The 23000-nt window shown below is 36.6% G+C and overlaps 1 protein-coding gene across 2 annotated transcripts in view; it reads right to left on the reverse strand.

The window, feature by feature from the left end:
• Window positions 1–9191, reverse strand: part of LOC115214052 (rab11 family-interacting protein 2) — a 164306-nt gene extending 155115 nt beyond the window's left edge. The window contains exon 1 of one of the 2 annotated variants that reach the window (XM_029783092.2): window positions 8605–9191. In XM_029783092.2, coding sequence (XP_029638952.1) covers window positions 8605–8635 — 31 coding nt within the window. In that variant the 5' untranslated portion in view covers window positions 8636–9191. The remainder of the gene's footprint in view (window positions 1–8604) is intronic. The other variant, XM_029783093.2, reaches the window with a different exon arrangement.
• Between the last annotated feature and the right edge of the window lie 13809 nt (window positions 9192–23000).

Here is a 23000-nt window from a genome sequence, read left to right on the forward strand (position 1 = left end):
TTGTTTACATCCCTGTCACCTAGTGGTTTGACAAAGGAAACAGATAGAATAAGTACAATGCTTACAAAAATAAAACTGGAGTTGATTCATTAAACTACAATTCTTCAAGGCATTGCCCCAGCATGGCCACAGACCAATGGCTGGAAAAAGCAGAAGAATAAAAGAATACATTCTCTGCTTTGGTCTTATGTTCAAGGCATGAGAAAGCTTGAGTTTACATGATGAAAGGCCTAACAGACCTGGTAGAAATAGCAGCCAAATCTCCCTCAAATCACACCTCATTGTCTTATGTATGTATATATATATGAGCCAATGAGGGGACCTCTACATGAGCTAGACCTGGTAGAAATAGCAGCCAAATTCCCCAAATCACACCTTACTGTCTTATCTATGTATATATGTATGTATGAGCCTATGAGGGAGACCCCTACATGGCAGCTAGACCTGGTAGAAATAGCAGCCAAATTTCCCCAAATCACACCTTACTGTCTTATCTATGTATATATGTATGTATGAGCCTATGAGGAAGACCCCTACATGGCAGCTAGACCTGGTAGAAATAGCAGCCAATTTCCCCCAATCACACCTTACTGTCTTACCTATGTATATATGTATGTATGAGCCTATGATGGAGACCCCTACATGGCAGCTAGACCTGGTAGAAATAGCAGCCAAATTTCCCCCAATCACACCTTACTGTCTTATCTATGTATATATGTATGTATGAGCCTATGAGGGAGACCCCTACATGGCAGCTAGACCTGGTAGAAATAGCAGCCAAATTTCCCCCAAATCACATCTTACTGTCTTATCTATGTATATATGTATGTATGAGCCTATGAGGGAGACCCCTACATGGCAGCTAGACATGGTAGAAATAGCAGCCAAATCTCCCTCAAATCACACCTTACTGTCTTATCTTTCTGCTACTTGGATATAGGTGTTATATTCGTTGTAAAAAACTTTCCTGTCACACACTCACGCACACGCACACACACACACACCCTCACACACACACCCACGCGCACACCCACACACACCCACTCACACACACGCACGTTAGCTTACAATTTTATTTATATATTTGCGTGTCTATGTGTTGAAAGAGGAAGTGGGAGGCAGAGTGAAAGAATCACTCACTACAGTAAGTCAATTACTTTCATTTTATTCGTTGCCCACTGTGTGTGTGCGTTTGCGTGTGCTGTAAACCAGACTAAGAAAAGCATTTGACACACACACCAGAATGTGAGTTTTCTGTAAATTTTGCTTAATTGGAGTTTAAATTTTAAAAAGTGGACCTGGCATGACGCGATGCATTGTACTCTTAAAAATGCAAGGTAAATTGTAATTGAAGAAATCCTATATTGTAGATTTGTATAACTCCCAAAGGGAGGCAGATAAAATCTGCCTTTTATAATAAGAGATATTCTGCATTCTATGTACTATCTATTGTGAATAACAGAATACATCTAATATTAATAATATTAGTAGTAACTGAATATTATATATGCTTATGGATGTAAATGTGTATGTATAGTTCAGTATATATATATAAGTAATGTATATCTATATATATGTGTATATTTATATCTATATATATATATTCAAATGTGTGTGTATTTTGTTTATTTTATATTTATATTTATATTTATTATTATAACTTAACATTTGTACTTTATAATCTCTGATGAAGCCTAGAGATATATACAAGTACCTCATGTTCATCTACCTATTACCTCAATCCACTTGAGTTATATAGGTAGAATGAGGTACATTTATCTATTGGCTGAAACAGCTGTAAGTTATTTTACCAATTTATATTCATGTTTTTTTATAATAGTTACTGGTATCTTTATATATTACTATATTTTATATCTTATATGTAAAGAATAATATGCTACATGTATGTATATTATTATAATTATCACTTTAATAAATAAATAAGTTAACATAATTTAATGTCCAAAAGTTGATGAATCACCTATTGTTCTCCTCCATTTTCTTATTTGCTATATATATATATATATATCTATATATATATAAGAGTGGCTGTGTGGTAAGAAGCTTGCTTCCCAACCACATAGTTCTGGGTTCAGTCCCACTGCATAGCACCTTGGGCAAGTGTCTTCTACTGTAACATCGGGCTGACCAAAATCTTGTGCGTGGATTTGGTAGACAGAAACTGTAAGAAGTATATATATATACGTTGGCGTGTTTATGTCCCTGTAACTTACCAGTTTGACAAAACCAGTCAAATAACTGAAATTAGTAAAAGAGTAAAAGGGTATTTGTATGTATTGAGCAGGATCCCTGACCCCAATTTTGGTGGCTCTTGAGGTGGAAGGCAGTTACATATATGCACATATACACACACACATAAATATATATGTATATATGTATGAACAAAAACATGACTGTTGAAACAGACAGTGTTTTTTTGACATGTCTTAAGATGTTGTGCAAAATCTGTAAAACAAAAGGTTCATTTAAACAGTGTTATTTGTTTCCAGTTCTCTGCATAATCATGTCCAGCCTGTTCATTGTTCACCTGGAAACAGGTATAGGTTGGTTCCAGGAAGAGCATCCAACTATCCCCAAAACTTTGTGCCAGTGCATTCTCTTCCGACCTATGCAAGCATGGAAAAGCATTTCAAAATGATGACGATGATGACAATGATGATGTCTAATGTTATTCAGAGTAGCAATGATTTTTTTTTCTAGTTGAGGCATTCATTGTGTAACTGATATTTCATTCAACAGTTTTTTATGGATCCTCTCCTTAAAAAAAATGTGTTCTGCTTTTCCCACAACCCTTTGTGATCTACTGCATTCAATTTGTGATTTGACAGTTAAACTGGGTGAAATTAACTACAAATATCTGCATCAGTTGAATCATCATCATCATCGTTTAACATCTGCTTTCCATGCTAGCATGGGTTGGATGATTTGACTGAGGACTGGCGAACCAGATGGCTGCACCAGGCTCCAATCTCATTTGGCAGAGTTTCTACAGCTGGATGCCCTTCTTAACGCCAACCACTCCAAGAGTGTAGTGGGTGCTTTTACGTACCACTGGCTTCAGGGCCAGTCAGGCGATACTGGCAACAGCCATGCTCAAATGGTGTTTTTTACGTGCCACCTGCACAGGAGCCATTCTAGCAGTACTGGCAACAACTTTACTTGAATGTTTTTTCACATGCCACCAGCACAAGTGCCAGTAAGGTGATTCTGGTAACAATCATGCTCGAATGGTGATTTTTACATGCCACCAGCACAGAAGCCAGTTTGCTGCTCTGGCAACGATCACGCTTAGATGGTGCTCTTAGTGTCCCACTAGCACGGATGGTAGTCATTGAATTTGATTTTGATTTCATCGAATTTGATTTCGATTTCACTTGCCTCAACAGGTCTTTTCAAGCAGAGTTTAGTGTCCAATGAAGGAAAGGTATGCATAAGTGGGCTGGTTACACACCTGGCATAGGCCACAAGGTTATGGTCTTACTTGGCTTGCCGGGTCGAATGATGTTAGATAATTCAACATTTGTGTCAGTTTTAGGCAGAGCTTTCCTAATCATCTCAGTCCTTACATTCATGTCAGGTTTGTATGGGCCTGATAATTTTCACCTAAATTTATGAGCAGATGAGAAATTAACATTATTATATACCAATCGGCTTGACTACATGAAGATATATCCTCAACATGCTTGTGTCTGAGCTGGTATGGACATATAATGTGAATGAAGATGAAGACATGAGTTCAAATATATATCATCATAAACATCATCATTATCTTCATCCACTTTTTGATGGGTCAGATGGAATTGGCTGAAATAAATTTTCTATAGTCAGATGCTCTTCCTGTTGCCAACCCTCACCTGTCTGCAAGCAAAATAATAATCTCTAAGTCTATCAAAAGTGAATAATTTTGACATAGTTACACAGTTGACTGCATGCGAAGGATAGCACTTGTATTGTCATTTACAGTCAGCAAACACGCATGAAGACAGGGAAATATGAATTCACCCATTAACACACATGCAACAGGTTTCTTCAATTTCCATTTATCAATTTCACTCGTAAGGTATTTGTTGACCTATTCGTGGCTGTAGTACAGCATGACAATGTTCATGCTGTAAGACTGAACCTGTAATCATGTAGTTTTGAAGCAAACTTCTTAACCACACAGCTATGTCTGTGCTTATCAGTGTATAATATATAAATTATAGTTGGCAGGCAAAAAAAGACAGAACTCTACTGCTTAAGTGATCATGTTCAATATGTACGAAAGGAGTGTGTAGTTAGGAATGCCTTATACATTACCCGATGTAAACTATAGGAGCAAAAATGATGCAGTGGAATTACATGTGGGCTTAGAGGGTGAGAAGAATTTGTGTGTTGTAGATGCACAGGAGCGGTTAACTGTAGGAATTGAATTACAGGATTAGTAGCTGTGAATTCCACAGATATGTGCACCTCTAACATAATGGCATACTGCACTACAGACTAAATCTATACATTTTAGCATACACTATATGTAACAGACAAATATCTTGTTGTGGACAGAAAGAGATAACACTCCACTGATTTATCAATTGAACTATTTATGAAAAATGAATCTATTATGCATTTTCATCTGATTTACTTAAACCTCAGAGAAACAAACAGCGGCTTCTAATAGAATGAAAGGATTGGGTGAAGCTGTTTGGATACTGGCAATTTGGCAAGGCTGACTGGACATTGAACCTGTTTTGGTAACAGTACTTTCTGGCACTGGGGGCCAACACACAAACACACACATGTGCATGCATATGCACATATATATTCATAGAGGAAGAGAGAAAGAGAGAGAGAGAGGGGGTGGTTAGGGGAGAGAATTACAGAAACATTAAAACATCTGATGTCAATTAATTCAGTGATAAACCAGTGATGCCAAATAGGTGGTGCCAAAACAGCTGTACCAAAACATCTCATACATATTTATAAGTAGTGTCTCTGTTGATATAATCACAATATAAGAGTTGAATTAACCTGGGTGATCCTTCATTTAATATTCATGAATATACTGTGTATAGAGATGAAGTATTTACACATGTTCATCACTCACAGTGTTGGATTAAAACCTATAGCTGTATTCTGTAATATAGAACAGTTCATTACATTGGTATTTCTATGCTGGCATGGGTTAGATGAATACTTGTTATTGAGGAATTACTTTACAGCCAGGCAACCTTACTGTCACTAACCCTTATCTGTCTTACAAATAAGGGATTTTTTTTTTATTCCACATGCCTTCTAAAGTGCAGAACTGCCAGATGATTATTAACAGCAACTGTTAATTTAAAATTACCATTTTATTTCAAGAAATTTCAAATAAAGGCATGGAACATAAATATCTACACAAACACATTTTGAACATAATTTTGAAACAAAAGCACTAAGAGCACATGTCTAGATTCTCTGAAATACCCTGGTGGCTCTCAATAAGTAGTCATTAGTTTCTATAACCAGGTAACCTAATTAACAGTAGAGACGAGTGTTCTTAAAGAATAACAGCCAGAGTAAAAATGGGTTGTGTGTTGCTTGTGCAAGAACTGTGATGCTGCAGGTTAATGAGACACAGGCTTTGAATGCAGAGGCAAAACATGTTAAAAGCTTTGAAAACTTGTAACAATGACAGATGTTGGGGACCATCTACAGTTGGGTTTCTAACCTAACAGTTCCAGTTAAGCCTACAGGTACTGGCATGGCTGTGTAGTTAAGAAGCTTGTTTTGCATCCACATGTTTTCAAGTTCAATATCACTACATGTCACCTTGGGAATTTATTATAAGCCCTATGCCTTGTGGGTGAATTTAGTAAACAGAAACTAAGTGGAAGCCCATAATGCATATATATATATATATATAATATATATATATATATATATATATATATAACAACAATATGTTACATTACTCGATAGTCAAGATAAAACTCTGAGTTTCAGATGCCGAAGTGGAAATCCACAACACCATCTCTTCGGTTATCTGGCCAGATAACCGAAGAGATGGTGTTGTGGATTTCCACTTCGGCATCAGAAACTCAGAGTTTTATCTTGACTATTGAGTAATGTAACATATTATTGTATAGATAAATTTCCTGTATTTACATAATATTGAGGTCTCTTTCTTTCTTTTGTTATCTTACCGTTTTACCAATATATATATATATATATATATATATATATATATATATATATATATATATATAGATATATATATATATATATATATATATATTATAATATATATGCCAGTGTCAGGTCAATGCCAGTGATGCCTGTTCGATTTTTTATGGTAGCATGGGGCAAACGGAATTCCTTGAGGCAGATTTTACTATAGAGAGATGCCCTTCCTCTCACCAATCCTCTCTGGTTTCCATGTAAAGTAGTATTTTATAATGGCCTGACAGGGTTTCCCCAAAAGATCAAAACTGAAACATGATAGTTTATAACCATTAAGATCGTCGTTATATATGTATATATATATATTCTTTTATTCTTTTACTTGTTTCAGTCATGTGATTGGAGCCATGCTGGAGCACTGCCTTTAGTCGAGCAAATCGACCCCAGGACTCATTCTTTGGAAGCCTAGTACCTATCCTATCAGTCTCTTTTGCCGAACCGCTAAGTTACAGGGACATAAACACACCAGCATCGGTTGTCAAGCGATGTTGGGGAGGGGGGACAAACACACACACATATATATATACATATATACGACGAGCTTCTTTCAGTTTCCGTCTACCAAATCCACTCACAAGGCTTTGGTCGACCCGAGGCTATAGTAGAAGACAGTTGCCCAAGGTACCACGCAGTGGGACTGAACCCGGAACCATGTGGTTCGTAAGCAATCTACTTACCACACAACCATATATATATATATATATGTATATATCACATATGTATCACACGTACATATGTGTATGTGTGATACATATGTGATATATGCATGTATGTATGTATATATGTATGTATGTATGTATGTATGCATCCATGTAAGTATGTATGCGTGTATGTGTATGAGTTATATGTATATCATACATATAAATCAGCAGATAACGTTCAAATAATGTACACACACACGTTTTATTGATGTTTAGAAAGATCGCCGATGTTTATATCATACATCTTACAAAAAACATATCACACGGTACAGCATATATTTTATCGAACCAGTTTCAATAAATGAATGTTGGACTTACAAAGATACTCCTTCTGACCCTATCTTCAGGATACCTGAACTTGTAAATTGACATCTTATTTTATCCGCTTTGGAACGATGAAACAAAAAAAGTAAATACTATGGATACTCATGTGGAGGATCTTTTCCTTTTGAAACGATCCCATGTGGAATTTTAATCAAAATGGAATACAATGGTTTTGGGCTCAGGCCAATAACCGAAGTTTTTGTAGAGAAAACCCGAACAAAAATTATGAAAGCAACACATCCACTCTGACGAAAACAAAGAGAAATCGAATTGCTCATCTGTTGAATGTATGTCATATGAGACGTTATTCAACAGGATGTGCCAGGCACAAAAAAAAATCATGGAGAGAAATGCTTCAGATTAATGATTAACTCCCTCTTTAGTAGGGGCCGTACTATTTTCCAGCAAGAGAAATAGTCTTTTGATTAGAATGGCCAATTCAATGAGAGATAAAGGATACAGGTTCAGTCTCTGGCCCAGCCAAGGAACATGCCCGAAGATCATTGTATAGAATGCTGCTCGAAATGTTGTCATCATACAGCAAACATACAAAGGTAGATTGATAAAATTACAACATACACATACACACGCGAACACAAGGGGCTATTTTTTTAAAAATACAAACTTTATTTTGAGGGCTCCAAAACATTTAGTACATAGTGGTCAGTTATGTAATCATGTAGTGTTTGTGTGTGTGTGTGTGTGTGTGAACTATTGTATTAAAGATTGGTGAGTGCGTTTATTTGTATAGCATTATTTGTTGGATGAACAAACTGAAGAAACGACTGTTTTGGAAATATATACACAAATACACACACACACACACGACTCAGCTTGCATGAGAAAGTGAAGAAATGAACTTGTGAAATTTAAAATTTTAAATATTCAAAATATCTTTTCCGTATGTACGTACACATATAATAAATACATTTGGCATTCTATCAGGAATGCCACATTAAAATGTATCTCAAAATATTTAACAATTGTTAAATATTTTATTGTCATCGTTAACAATGTTAAAATGTATAATTGCTATCAACAGTTTGTTTTGATTTATTCAAAAGCAGGTATTAACGTATTCATTTGTTACATTTACACAAGGTTAGGTATTTTAAAAACACATTGATAATTAACTTTGTTAGTTTTAACAAAATTAAAAAAAGGGTCATTCATAAAATTTCCGCACATTATTTCTACTTTTAACTTTCTTTCTTTCTTTCATTCCTCCCCCGCCTTTTTTTTAGGCGCCCTCCACTCTCTGATTATTTTTCTCTTTCTCTCCTGCCCTCACAGTCATTCAAACCTATTTTTTTTTCTTTTGGTAAGAAACAAAAGTTGACAAATACATCTTTCTTACCTGTGAATTGTACATGTGTAGGATTCCACATGTTTTAATCCCTTTTTTTTGTTTATCGCCAAATCGGCTGTAATATGATAATAATCCGTCCACTGGTTTTGAAAGTTTTAACAACAATGTAAAATAAAAAGTCTTTAAAATAATTTAAATTTATATAAATATGTATAAATGTTATAATAGTAGCTCAGTGGCGGGCTTGCCTGCTGATGAGCTGTAATATTATTTTCTCAAAGCCAACTTTGCTCAATGTTAGTAATCCTTCTTCCGTTTTCTATACCGTCCTCTCTTACACCTTGAATATGTCAACCCCCCGTGATGGCTCTCCACCTTTACCCCACTCTTTCTCGCGCGCTCGCTATTTCTCTCACAAGGGGCACCCAACCGCTGTCCCAGACTGGCCTACTTTCTGCGCTAAGTCGTAGTGTATATGCAGTTTTTACAGATCGCACGTAGCGAATGTATACCTCTATTTACCTAGGTATGTAGGTGTGCGCTATGTGTCTATGAAATCAGTAACGTGTGTATGTGGAATACATCAACTCTGTCTAGTCGTCCTAACAGTGTGTATTTCTACGCTCGCTTTCTCGCACACACTAACTTACCGATATACCTTTATTTGTTATATACTTCTCGCAGTTAATTTTTTTTTCACCTGAAGGCAACCTTGTACTTTTACCGCTGTTGAGTGGCGTTGTTTTTATTTCATTTATACTTCCCCAATTAAAAGAAATAAAACAAAACAAAGTTACTTTCATCAGACTTTCACGATTATTTATTTTTACAGTTTAACCAAACACTTCGTAACTTAAGAAAACTACATCTTCACTCTTAGATGAATAAACACGATGTATGTAAGTTACTAAAATAACTATGTTTACATATACACACATAAAGTATATATATATAATATATATATATAATATATATATATATAATATATATATATATATATATATATATATATATATATATATATATATATATATATATATATATATTATATATATATATATATTATATATATATATATATATATTATATATATAATATATATATATATATATATTATATATATATATATATATATATGGGTGACTGGTTCTCAGTCGTTCAACGATGAGGATTTCTTTGGTCCATCAATTTACATTACCTGTTCATTAAATTAAAGTGGAAGTAGCAGAGCGTTCCACAGAAAAACTGTATTCCTAAGGTAACTCTCGGGCAAAATGAGCAGGACTTAGTGTGCGATGATGCTGTCCGTTGGAATTAACGGTATAATCTATCTGTACAGTTTCGATCTATCCAATTTCTCTTCCAAGTGATCGAACACGTGATCTAACGGTTGTAAAGCGAACTTCTTACCTTCAGTATTAGTATGTCTACATAAGTGTCTGTGTGTGTATACAATCACTTTGTAACTTTTGCCAAGTATGTATGTATGTATGTGCTTGTGTGTGTATGTATGTGTTTGTATATATTGATATATATATATATATATATATATATGCATACATACATACATACATACATACATACATACATACATACATACATACATACATACATACATGCACGTGTGTGTATCTATATCAACTTGTGTTTATATTACGATATAAAAACAAAAAGCTGCTTATATACAACTTTTTGCTGGAAGAGGGTAAAGTCTTTAAAATGTTAATTTATGTGAAATAAACAGTAGGGCATTCTTGTGTGTTTGTGCATATATATTGTATAAGCATACACACACTCATTCACTCACACACACGAGATACATTTGTATGTTTAACATACACAACACGTGCCTACATAAAGAATATATATATATATATTCTTTTATTCGTTTCAGCCATTTGACTGCGGCTATGCTGGAGCACCGTCTTTGTAATCCTAGTACTTATTGTATCGGATCCTTTTGCCGAACCGTTAAGTTACGGGCGACGTAAATATACCAACACCGATTGAAAAACACAGACATAAACACACACACATACACACATGTTTGGTAGGCCCAAAGCTATAGCAGAAGACACTTGCCCAAGTTGGGACTGAACACAGAACCATGTGGGTGGGAAGCAAGCTTCTTACCACACTGCCACACCTGCGCCTATATATACACACACACACATATATATACATACATATATATATATATATATATATATATGTATGTATATATACACACACACACATATACATAACGTATACGTAACATATGTAGACAGGTATGATATTTTGAACTGCCTATAAAAAGTGGAAGCAAGTTTATTTTGTCTTGCCGTGCCGTGTTTATGTTTGCTGCTGAGTGAATGTAACTCGGTTATTAAGTTTCACATTACAATATATATTTTTTAGAGTTTTTCTTCATTCATGACAAAATGCGTAGGCTTGACAGATGTTGCTGAGGTTGAAGTTGCAAATACAGAGAGAGAGAGAGAGGAAGCAGTGGGGATGTTATCAGATTATCAGCAAAGAAGTACGAATGCGTGTGTGTGTGTGTGTGTGTGTTGTGTGTGTGTGTGTGTGTGTGTGTGTGTGTGTGTGTGTGTGTGTGTGTGTGTGCGTGTGTGTGTCGGGTGGAGCGAAATGTTGAGTTAGATAATCAATGAGATTGGCTTCCTTGAAACGTTAAAAAGACCTTTCCAAGAGCGTTTTAGAATCCAGCATCCTTCATACGCGGCACATGAAATTAATTATCTTATTTTTACGAAATTTATCAATTAGAACATTAATGGCTGTGAAAGCTGAGAGTCAGACGGCGATAACTGCGTTCTAAACGAACACCTGAGTTGATAGAACTGGGAGTTGGAGAGATTCTTGTGAACACACGCTGCTGCCGAAGTATATCCTGAAAGATGCAACTGATTCAGTTGTTATAATTATCGTGTTTTTAGACGGACAAAATGCTGAGCGGCATTCCTTCCAGCTCATTACTTTCATGAAGCCGAGTGTCCTAGTGGTTAATCTGTTACACTCACCGTCTCCAGATCGTGGGTTCGATTTCCGAACCGGGCAGCGTGTTGTGGTCTTGAGCAAAAAAAAAAAAAAACTTCGTTTCACGTTGGGCCAGCGCTGTGTGGAGAGACCAGCACGTCAAAGAATGGACACAACGACTACATAGTATGTGTGTGTGTGTGTGTGTGTGTGTGTTGTGTGTGTGTGTGTGTGTGTGTGTGTGTGTGTGTGTGTGTTGTGTGTGTGTATGTATGTGTGTATGTGCGTGTGCATGCTTCTTTCTCTTTTTAATTTAGTGTAAACTTTGACCAGCTGTCTACTTGGAAGTAAGGTTGTGAAGGAAATCATCTTTAAATGGTCTTGCAGAATTTTATAGTCCCAGATATCGCGATCATTTGTAGCGTATAGATTAAGGGTTTACGTTCTCTCCCCAAGATCCCAAGCTCAGCCATACTTTGCCCCAGACGGGTTGGTATGTATCTCGTTGCTCTAATAATAACAGGCATGAAACTGAAAGTGTATTTGCAAGCCTCTTATCAATGGTCCATAGATATCCTCTTTCTCTTGCATTTTTCGGACCACATTGGTGCCCAGGAGGCAGCTGATTTCCACAGCAGAACACATATTTTTCTTTGTGGTCCAACACAACAATATCTAGGAGGTTGTGTTGTTACTTGGTGGCTGTTTTAATTTTTAAGTTTCACTTATATTCTTTTCACGCATCGATTTATCTCTGTAGGTGCTTTCGTTTCTGTTATCCTGCTCCAGACTGTTCTGCCACCGCATCATGTCTCATAGGAAAATATCCGGAAGACATTCTCTCACAGTTGGCAATAATGTTCTTGAAATCTTCAACCTTGGTCTTGTACAGCCTACATTTGTTATGTGTCGGTGTTTACTGCCTTTTATGCATTAAATACTTGGTTGGGGAGTATCTCTTGTTCCTGGGTTGTATCGATGTAGCCTTCGAAGGGGTGTGTCATAAATTTTTGGGTACTCCATGCCAAGCTTTTTACATGATCAGTCAATTCTATGGTTTGTGTTTTACGTGCCAAGTAGCCATGTACTATCTTTTCAGTGAACTGGTCTATTTTTCATTCTATTGTTCTGATACATTGATGTTACCAATGCTCCTTGAGGAAAGATCTGAATGAGCTCTTATTTCGTGCCTCCTCTCAAATTCATTAACTATCCTAATTATGTTGTTTATTTCATGGTCACATACTTGGTAATATAGTTACTGGTTTCTTTCTTATGTATGTATGTATGTATGTATGTATGTATGTATGTATGTATGTATGTATGTACGTACGTACGTACGTACGTACGTACGTACGTACGTATGTATGTATGCATGTATGTATGTATGTATGTATGTATGTATGTATGTATGTATGTATGTAAGTAAACTATACCTTTAATATTTATAAATAGCCAATATCGGAACCAAAATGATGGTATTAGCAGTGAAAGCACAATTATAATCCAAGGAAGGCGCCGAGCTGGCATAATCATTAGCACACCGGGCAAAATGCTTAGCGGTATCTTGTCCATTCACGTTCTGAGTCCAAATTCTGCCGTGGTTGACTTTGTCTTTCATCCTTTCGGAGTCAGTAAAATAAGTACCAGTTTTGCTGCAGGATCGATGTAATCGACTAGTCCCCTCCTCACAAAATTTCAGGCTTTGTGCTTGTAAGTAGAAAGGATTATAATCCTAAGATTAGATCAAGAAGGGATTCGAGGGGAAATACTTTAACAAATTGACGCAAAATACTGTCCCTATGATAGTAAGGGCAAACTGCCAATCACGAAGCGAATTCTAAAACTCTTCGGAATAAGCAGTCACGGGTTCATCTTCTCGGTACTGTGAAGTTATCTTAGAATTCACTGTCGTGAATATTGCATTTAAAATCTTTGTTATATTAGTGTTTTTTCTTCTTTTGTAATGAGCCATTGTTTTCCAAAATGTAATGCACGGTTTGAACTGAAACACATTATAGTCGCATCTTTTCTTTCTATGGTGAATTCATTAAGGTTATATTTGAATAATTGAAGTTGGCCTCAGAGATTCAGTGTTCGTGTAACATTTTTTTTAACTGTACAGGCTGAATATTTTTCTCCACAAACTAAAGTTTTAGGGTTTTTGTTTGAGAGATTTACTTTTTTTTGCCATTCCTTATTTATTTAATTGTTTTATTCGAGATCGGAGATTAAGGCACAGTTTTAAACATTTATAGCACTTACAGACTTTTGGTCTTTCATCCGTTAATTAACACGATACAATTTTCCTAGATATTTTTCCATTGGAATGCTAAAAGCCTACAACAGGAAACAACATTATTTTTTCCCAATCGGAAATTCTCAAAATTAATTATTAGACTATTTCATTATTATATCAGTTTACCCTCAGTTAAAGATAAAAAAAAGTGCTACTTTTAGAAAAAAAAAAGATAAAAAGAAAAGTGAAAAGGCTCTCTCTCTCTCTTTTACTCTTTTACTTGTTTCAGTCATTTGACTGCGGCCATGCTGGAGCACCGCCTTTGGTCGAGCAAATCGACCCCGGACTTATTCTTTGTAAGCCCAGTACTTATTCTATCGGTCTCTTTTGCCGAACCCGCTAATGACGGGGACGTAAACACACCAGCATCGTTGTCAAGCAATGCTAGAGGGACAAACACAGACACACAAACATATACACACACATACATACATATATACATACATATATATATATATATATATATATATATATATATATATATATATATATATATATATACATATATACGACAGGCTTCTTTCAGTTACCGTCTACCAAATCCACTCACAAGGCTTTGGTCGGCCCGAGGCTATAGCAGAAGACACTTGCCCGAGATGCCACGCAGTGGGACTGAACCCGGAGCCATGTAGTTGGTTAGCAAGCTACTTACCACACAGCCACTCCTGTCGAAGTCATGAAAATTTGTGACTATCGAACATGAAGCAATTCCCAATTCCAAAAGCCAACATCAGATTAATGTGATTATTCAGTTCAAACATTTCTTCAGTCACCAGTGATTTAGAGCGCGACATAGAAAAAATATCAGATCGTGGACTTAAAAGTTGATCAATGGCCAAGTAAAATTAACACTGACACACATATCTTGTTATTCTGTGTTTCAACATTTAGATTCTGACTTTGGAAAAGTGTTATCTCAAGGAACACCAAGAAAAGTAACACGAGTGTAGAATTTTTCGAACTCTGCCAAATGGTTAAAAAAAACCCCCTGTTGAGATCATTGCTGGCGTAGTCTTTTTCCAACAAATCTCTTTACTGTTTTTCATGTAGACTACTTTCATACAAAGATGTACTTGCATAGCGAGTGACTTGATCTGAGATCGTGTGCTGGAACGAAAACAATTGCAGCGTGGAAGGTGTTTATAAGCCATTTAAGAAACACACAAAACCGTTAGATTCACTTCAACATTTAAATTTAACTTTGACAAATTAAATTTAAATGTTGAAGTGAATCTAACGGTTTTGTGTTTTACTTAAATGGCTTATAAACACATTCCATGCTGCAATTATTTTCATACAGAAGTCACTAAAAGTTTAATTAGAGTATTCGATCGTGAATCCAGTTTAGCTCATGTTTGGAATTGTACACAATAGAAAGAGTTCAAAATTAGGACTGCTCATGGAGACAAAAATAAAAGAACAAGAAGCTATTGAAATGAAGAAGTGGAAAGATTTCTTTCAGGAATATTTGACATCATTAGATTGTCAGTTAAATAGAATCTGGCTTTTCGCGGTCACTATGAAATTAATAATGAGATCGACCCGAAACAACGGAAAATAAAAAAAAATTTTTAGAGTTAGGCCATTTGTTGTCAAAATATGACCCAGTATTGCGTGATCATCTTCTAAGAATCAAGCTGGGAAAAAAGTGTATTATTTCCTGTGTTACCTACTTGTCGGAACGAGTTTATAGAAATTTTGAGCTTGAAGAAGTAAAGAAGCAAAGCCGTCGAGCGAGTAAAACAAGCTAGTATTTTTCCAATATTTCATACGAAGACCAAACGAGTCGTGTTTTACGTCACGTTATGATCCATAGAAATACAGCAAAGATTGTGGGTCATTTTTGGATTAAGTTGAATCAAAAGGTTAACCACCGAGACAAAGATGATAATGCTGTTGTGATGGCTTGTTAGTATTACTAGTCATTTATGATGCAACAAATGAATTAATCGAAAAGTAGAATATACTGTGTGTACAATAGTAAAAACAGAATTTGTCGCTCATACAATCGTAAAATAGAATTTGTCGTTTTTACAAACCATACACTTAACTTGATATGTGTACACGCAGTTTCCGGTCCTGTAAATACTGTTACCTCTCTTGGAACTGTAGAATGTTTCTATCTTTTGTCTTTTACTAGTTTCAGTCATTAAACTGCGGCCATACTGGAACGCCTCCTTGAATTTTGTCGAATGAATCGGCCCCCAGGACTTAGTTTTTTTAAACCTGATATTTATTATGTCGGGCTCTTTTACTGAACTGCTCAGTTATGGGGACGCAAACATACCTATCCCGGTTGTCAAGCGGTGGTGGGTGTACAAACGCAGACACACACACACACATGACCGGGCTTCTTTCAGTTTCCATATATCAAATCCACTCACACGGCTTTAGTCGGCCTGAGGTTTTAGGAGAAGACACTTGCCCAGGGTGCCATGTAACGGGACTGAACCCGGAGCCATGTGTATGGGAAGCAAGCTTCTTACCACACAGCCACGCCTCACGTTTTTTCTTCATCAACCCAATGTTGGGATGTTCTGATACCAAACACTAGTCAATGCGTCTACACTGTGGAGTACAAGGAAAGAAGCTGTGGGTGTTGTGAAAAAAAACCTTTCTCGGTAGAATTTGACCTGAAGAAACAGCTAAAATTTCCAGCTCTTATCATCCAGACAGTACTGAGACTAGATATCATCTTTATTTCCGAGACAAGTTAGTTAATCCTATTGGAGTTAACTGTGTTCTGGGAAAAGAGGATGGAAGAGGCGCAAGAAAAGAAAAGAATTAAATATCAGAAATTGGTGGAGGACTACTGCAAGAATGGATGGAAAAACAAGCTGTTTGCCAATGGAGGTTAGCAGACATATTTTCACAGGTCGTATCCTGAGTAAAGCCTGTGAAACTCCCGACATAATAGGAATGAAGAAAAGTAGAACCAGCAAGAACAACGTAGATACTGCTGAAAAAGTATCACGTTGGCTCTGGCTGAAAAGAGATATCGGTAGGGTTAGTAGAATGACTCTGGGACACAGGCCTGGTCTTGATCATGCTTGGTCATGTCGCTAGTGTGAGGTTGTATGTTGTAAGACTCGAAACATCCAGTAACCCTGACATACATGACTGACTGTGTATCTGAATATTGCACCCGCTGATGTATGCTGAATAGAGCAGCTAATTGGCGAAGAGGAAAATACAGATACCAGGTGAGGTATGCTGTTTGGTGCGTTGCCGTTTCTTTTCTTTCCGTGCTTTTTTTGACGATGGAGATCCATCTTTCTAGAAATTATAAATACTCAGGCTTCGTTCCAAACTAAAGGAATTAACACACAGCAAAATATCAATTTATTCTTGTCTATTAAATCACGTGATACTTGTCATTGCTATATCTATTATATAAAATCCGTTCTGTCTGTGTGTGTGTGTGTCTTCTAGGATCTCGGGCATCCTCCATCCGATTGCACTCAAATTTGATATGTAGATACCGACGGTATCAAGGCGTGTATAAGTCTTGAAAAAAATTACAAAAATCGATTCCAGGTGAGAATGCGATCGATAAAGCCGTGGGAACGTGCATTTGTACGCGCATCGGACAAATTGTTTTGAGAAAATTTGGTTTAATGTTTGACAACTCAGCACCGTCCATTGGACGGGGGGCGGGACGTTTTACTCGTGTATTAATTTAGGTATCGTTTGTGAAATCGTATGCACTATAATTCTTTCTACTATAGGCACAAGGCCTGGAAATTTGGGAAAGGGGCTTTAGTCTGTTGTGTCTGCTTATACATTTCTTTTCGTCTCAGTGGAATTTTATGTAAATTTATTTTCCTTTGAGATCAACAAATACGTGAATTAAAAATAATAAAAGTTGAAATAAAGCTGTCCCCTACTTCAGTGTTTCATGTATTATTATTATTATTGATTTGACTAAAGTACGTTGTTATTCCTAGCAGAATTTATGTGGGTAGCAGGTTACTACCTGTAATCTTACGTATCCACAAGCTTTCAATAGTCTTTCAAGTGCTTAAAACCCTCCTGATAATCTTTCCTATCCCAAAGACGCAAAATTTCTGTAGAAGTTCTACAGGAATTTTATTCTTATTTCCTTCAACCATTTGTTTACGTCTTTAATCACAATTCCCAATGAACAATATTATTACTGTTGTTATTGTTGTTGCTGTTGTTGTCTTCTTCTTCTTAATTCTTCTTCTTCTTCTTCTTCTTCTTCTTCTTCACACTCATTAGCCACAAAGTATAATCTCTAATTCGAACCTACTTTAAGCTACTAAGAATGCGTGTGCTTTCAGTTCAAGTCCCGCCGAGTTCGCCTTCTTTGCCTTTTATCTTTTCGGAGTCGATAAAATGAGTGCCATTTGGAAACGGGGTCAATGTAACCGACCATCTCTCGCTCTTTAACATTCCTGGCCTTATGCCAAAATTTGGAATCATTATTATTGTGTTCGTAAGAGGAAGATATCGTCTTGGAGCTCGTAAGTTGTTGTTAGATTTTGTTTCGAAGAATTTTATTTTGATTTTCGCTGAACGAATTTTGTCATGAAGCCAATCTCAATCCTGTGAGGCCAGTTGGCTTTTTGAACATTTCGCCATCTCGGTGCGAATTTTGTAACTTCTAATAGCAAAGTTGTAACTTTTGGAAGTAAAGTGATTTTTTTCCCTTCATTTTTCAAGATAAAAGGAAAACAAAAGCAGCCATATATCTTCTTAAAATGGAAGGAAGAGATGGCGTTTGGATAAGCCATTATGAAAAATAGTTTCTCACCACTGTCTGCTACAATTAACAGAGAATCTATGAATAACAAAAGCAATGACGACAACAACAAAAGCACAAAGGAAATAAAGCTTGAAAACAACACAGCCATCACACCTCACACCACTACAAATATTAGTAACAAGAAGAAGAGCAGCAGCAGCAGCAGCAGCAGCAGCAGCAGCAGCAGCAGCAGCAGCAAATGAATAAGACAGATGAATATGGAAACAAATCTTTGCTAATACTCTTGAATCAGAGCCTAACAAGTATTCTAAAACAGAATCTATGCATAGTTCACATACTGCTACTTTGCTTCTGAATTATATATATATATATATATATATATGTATTAATTCTCCATTGTACTAATTCTGTTTAGTGTTAGTTCATGTAAACAATAATCATTGCAATATCTATTTATCATGTCGCTTCAAGCTATATTTTATTGAGAGAACAGCTCTAAGTGTTTGAAGTTATATCGTATTTCTCAACTTTATTTTGATAGCATTCATGCTGCTTTTGAATTAGATAACATTTCAATTAGATAATATTAAACATTTGAATTACACAATATCAAGAGATTAAAAGCAAGTATTGGCAACATCCTCCTGAGGAATTTCTTCCAATAGCATCTTTGTAATAATAATGATCTTTCTATTATAGGCACAAGATCTGAACATTTGGGGAAGGGAGCTAGTCAGCTACATCAACCCCAGTGATCAATTTGTAATTATTTAATCGACCCCGAAAGGATAAAAGGCAAAGTTGACCTCGGCGGAATTTGAACTCAAAATGTAGCAACGGGTGAAATACCTATTTCTTTACTACCCACAACGGGCTAAACACAGAGAGGACAAACAAGGACAGACAAGAGGATTAAGTCGATTATACCGACCCCAGTGCGTAACTGGTACTTATTTAATCGACCCCGAAAGGATAAAATGCAAAGTTGACCTCGGCGGAATTTGAACTCAGAACAATAACAGTAATGGTTATGACAACGTTTTTCAAAAAATCAAGTAACAAAGTTACCACCAGCAACAACAATATAAGAGACAACAACAATAACAACAGCAACAACAACAACAGCAACAGCAGTAGCAACAAGAATAATAACCACAAAAGTATCGGTGCGACTCCGCAAGCCGAAAAGTTTTACTGGAATGGCTGGGAAATGAGCATAATACTTCGCGCTCTTCCGAAACGGCAAGGAGGCACACATGATACAGGTGAAACGGATTGTGAAGGTGAGTAGGGGAGGCTAGAAGTTGCCATTCTAGCTGAGGTATTAGCGACAACTGTCTAAAAGAAGGTGATATATATACTAAAATGCGACTCTGAAGCAGCGACACACATCTTGTTGGAAAAACCCCTGAAAAATATGGGTTGATATAAATAATTTGGTGGGTGTTTGCCTGTGTTATTCTGGAAGACAGTGACATCCTCCTCGGCGTGAAAGGAAAGGGTTGGGGGTTTTGGCTTGGGACCACAGAGGAGACCCACCTCTAGATCAAAACAAAGGACATGTAAAAGATCCCAGAGTGTATCTGTCTGCCTCAATACAATGAAGCTGTGTGTTGTAATTGAGGGCTGAAGGCCAGGATGTTACTTGTGTGTGGTGAAAGGCCACTGCTTTTTTGTCGTCAAAAAAAAAAAAAAAACACACAGAGAAGGCTCCCACTACTGCCAACACTACAGCCCCCAAAACAGTAGCAGCTAAGTGAACAAGAACAACATTAGCAGCACCGACATTAACAACAACAGCAACAGCAAGAACGACGCCATAGCAACTGAGCGAAAACCAACCATACAGGAAAATTACCAACCTAATTCCCTCTCTCCCTCATCTTTCAAATAAACACACTCGTGGACACACGGAAACATACTTCTAACCTCACACGCAGGGGATATTTCTGGCTTTGAAATATCATGTTGCGAGGAGAGACAACAGAGTAATGAAAAAAAAAAAAAAAAAGGCAACGGAGGGGCGATGCATACTTTGCTCGCATATTATTTTCGCGAAAACGATAAAATACGGGTTGGCAAAGAAACTTGAATGTTATTTTAGAGAGTTTGGAATTAAAATTAAGAAAGAATAACATAAAATGAAGATTCTTCTCCAATTTTTCACTGAGAAATCATGCATGCTAAAAAAAAACCCAACAATAAAAACATAGGCGTAGGCGTGGCTGTGTGGTAAGAAGCTTGCTTCCCAACCACATGGTTCCGGATTCAGAACCTTGGGTAAGTGACTTCTACTATAGCCTCGGGCCGATCAAAGCCTTGTGAGTGGATTTGGTAGACGGTAACTGAAAGAAGCCCATCCTATATATACATACACACACACATACACACACACACACACACACGCGCGCGCGCACATATATATATATATGCACATACATATATACGTGTGTATATTTGTGTGTCCCTCCACCATTGCTTGACAACCGCTGTTGGTGTGCTTTCGTCCGTCCCCGTAACTTAGCAGTTCAGTAAAAGAGACCGATAGAATAAGTACTAAGTTTACAAAGAATAAGTCTTGGGGTCAATTTTTTCGATTAAAGGCGGTGCTCCAGCATGGACGCAGTCAAATGCCTGAAGAATTTAAATAGTTTTACAGTGAAATGCTAAAATACGAGTTGACGGAAAGTTCAGCATACATTTTGCATATGACTAAATAAATGAGTATTCAAATAATAATCATAACTATGAATAATCATGACCATGAATAATCATAATTATGAAAAAAAAAAAGTGAACAAAATGAAATCATTATAGAAAATTTTACAACGTCATTCAATGATGGCCAGTGAATCAAACGTACTGTGTAGTTCGTTGTAGAATATAAATAGTATGATCACTTGCTTATCGGGAAACTTGTAAGTTCGGTTAAAATTTCTTTTTTAAAGTATTACCATTAAAGCTATTTATACTCTACTCTTTTACTTGTTTCATGCCATCCAACTGCTTTGAAGGGACCTAGATAGACAGACATTGTTCAATGTTTTGTTTGGTTTAGACCACTAGATGAACTAGTCTCACCCAGAAATGGGCTGAGAGAAACTACTTCTGAAGGGCAAGCCGAGGTGACGAACGCTTACATTACATCCGACATTTATTATCGCTTGACCTCGTTTCATTGCTGACCATAGTGAAGCATTTACTCTTCTGTTTTCTGTGGAGGTGTGTGCTTTTCTGGTCAGACGGTCTATCTGCTCTCATCAACCGCTGCATGGAGGAATGGGTTTGTGACTGGTGATGCGCAGAGACTACGGCATTGCCAGCGTTACTTTGACGGCAAGCAGGTGAGATGAGCGTTTGTTAGACGTGCTTTTCCGCAGCTCGTCTTATTGACAGAGCTGCAGTCCTGGATAGATGTAGGCCGAGGCAGGGCTGCTGGTACCTAGAGTGCTATCAAGTGCTCCCAGCTCTGCCAGTCAGATAACGCAGTCGGTAGATGTTCCACTTTGGCGTTCTATTGAGGATTTTTGGTAGGCAAATGTGACAACGTCCTCTGGGAAACTCTGGACGTCGATGAAAATCAATTGGCTGGTTTTTTTCCGGAGGACTTGGATAAGCCTAGCTTACGGTAAATTTGTGAAAAGCTGGATGTATGAAGCGAGAAATTGAGTGAAAGGAACTCCCCTGAGTATGTGCCGATACGCTGAATTGTAGGAGGAGAGAAGACCACTTGCCTTGGTACTCTTGGGGAGCAGAGTGACTTGGAATCTATAGGGTTTCTTGGTGGCTTCTGGGTGGCGCTCCTCCATTGAGGAATTCTGTGTTTTTAATGTTTACATGAATTTATGTGATTCTCCACTGTCCTTTGTCTTTGAATTTTTCCAAATGATTTTTTGCGGACCTTGTGGCCAGTAAAGGAAGTATTATTATTATTATTATTATTATTATTATTATTATTATTATTATTATTATTATTATTATTATTCAGTAGTCTTATTTTTATCACGTCCTTTCATTGCACTACTCTGTGTGCCTTGGGTATGTACTGTGGTTTGTTGTAATGCTCTTATTGTTACTGTATTGAAAGTGTTCTATGCAGGATGTGTGCGGTGCCTAGTAGTGCTGTTTTCTGTATGTTATAAATATTTGTTAGTCCTGGTGTTTGTGTTATGTATTTGTCTAAATATTTTTTATCATACCTAATGCACCTGTTATGATAGTAATTGTTTCTGCTTTTAGACTCCACATCTGTGTTACCTCTATTTCCAGGTCTTTGTATTTTGAAAGTTTCTCCATTTATTTTAGAGAACCGTTGTCAACTGTTGGTATTGACACATCAATTAGGGAGCAGAGTTACTTGGATATTATTATTATTATTATTATTATTATTATTATTATTATTATTATTATTATTATTATTATTAATATTACTTTTTT

The sequence above is a fragment of the Octopus sinensis genome, linkage group LG7 (genome assembly GCF_006345805.1).
Source record: "Octopus sinensis linkage group LG7, ASM634580v1, whole genome shotgun sequence".
In the NCBI taxonomy this organism is placed as follows: domain Eukaryota; kingdom Metazoa; phylum Mollusca; class Cephalopoda; order Octopoda; family Octopodidae; genus Octopus; species Octopus sinensis.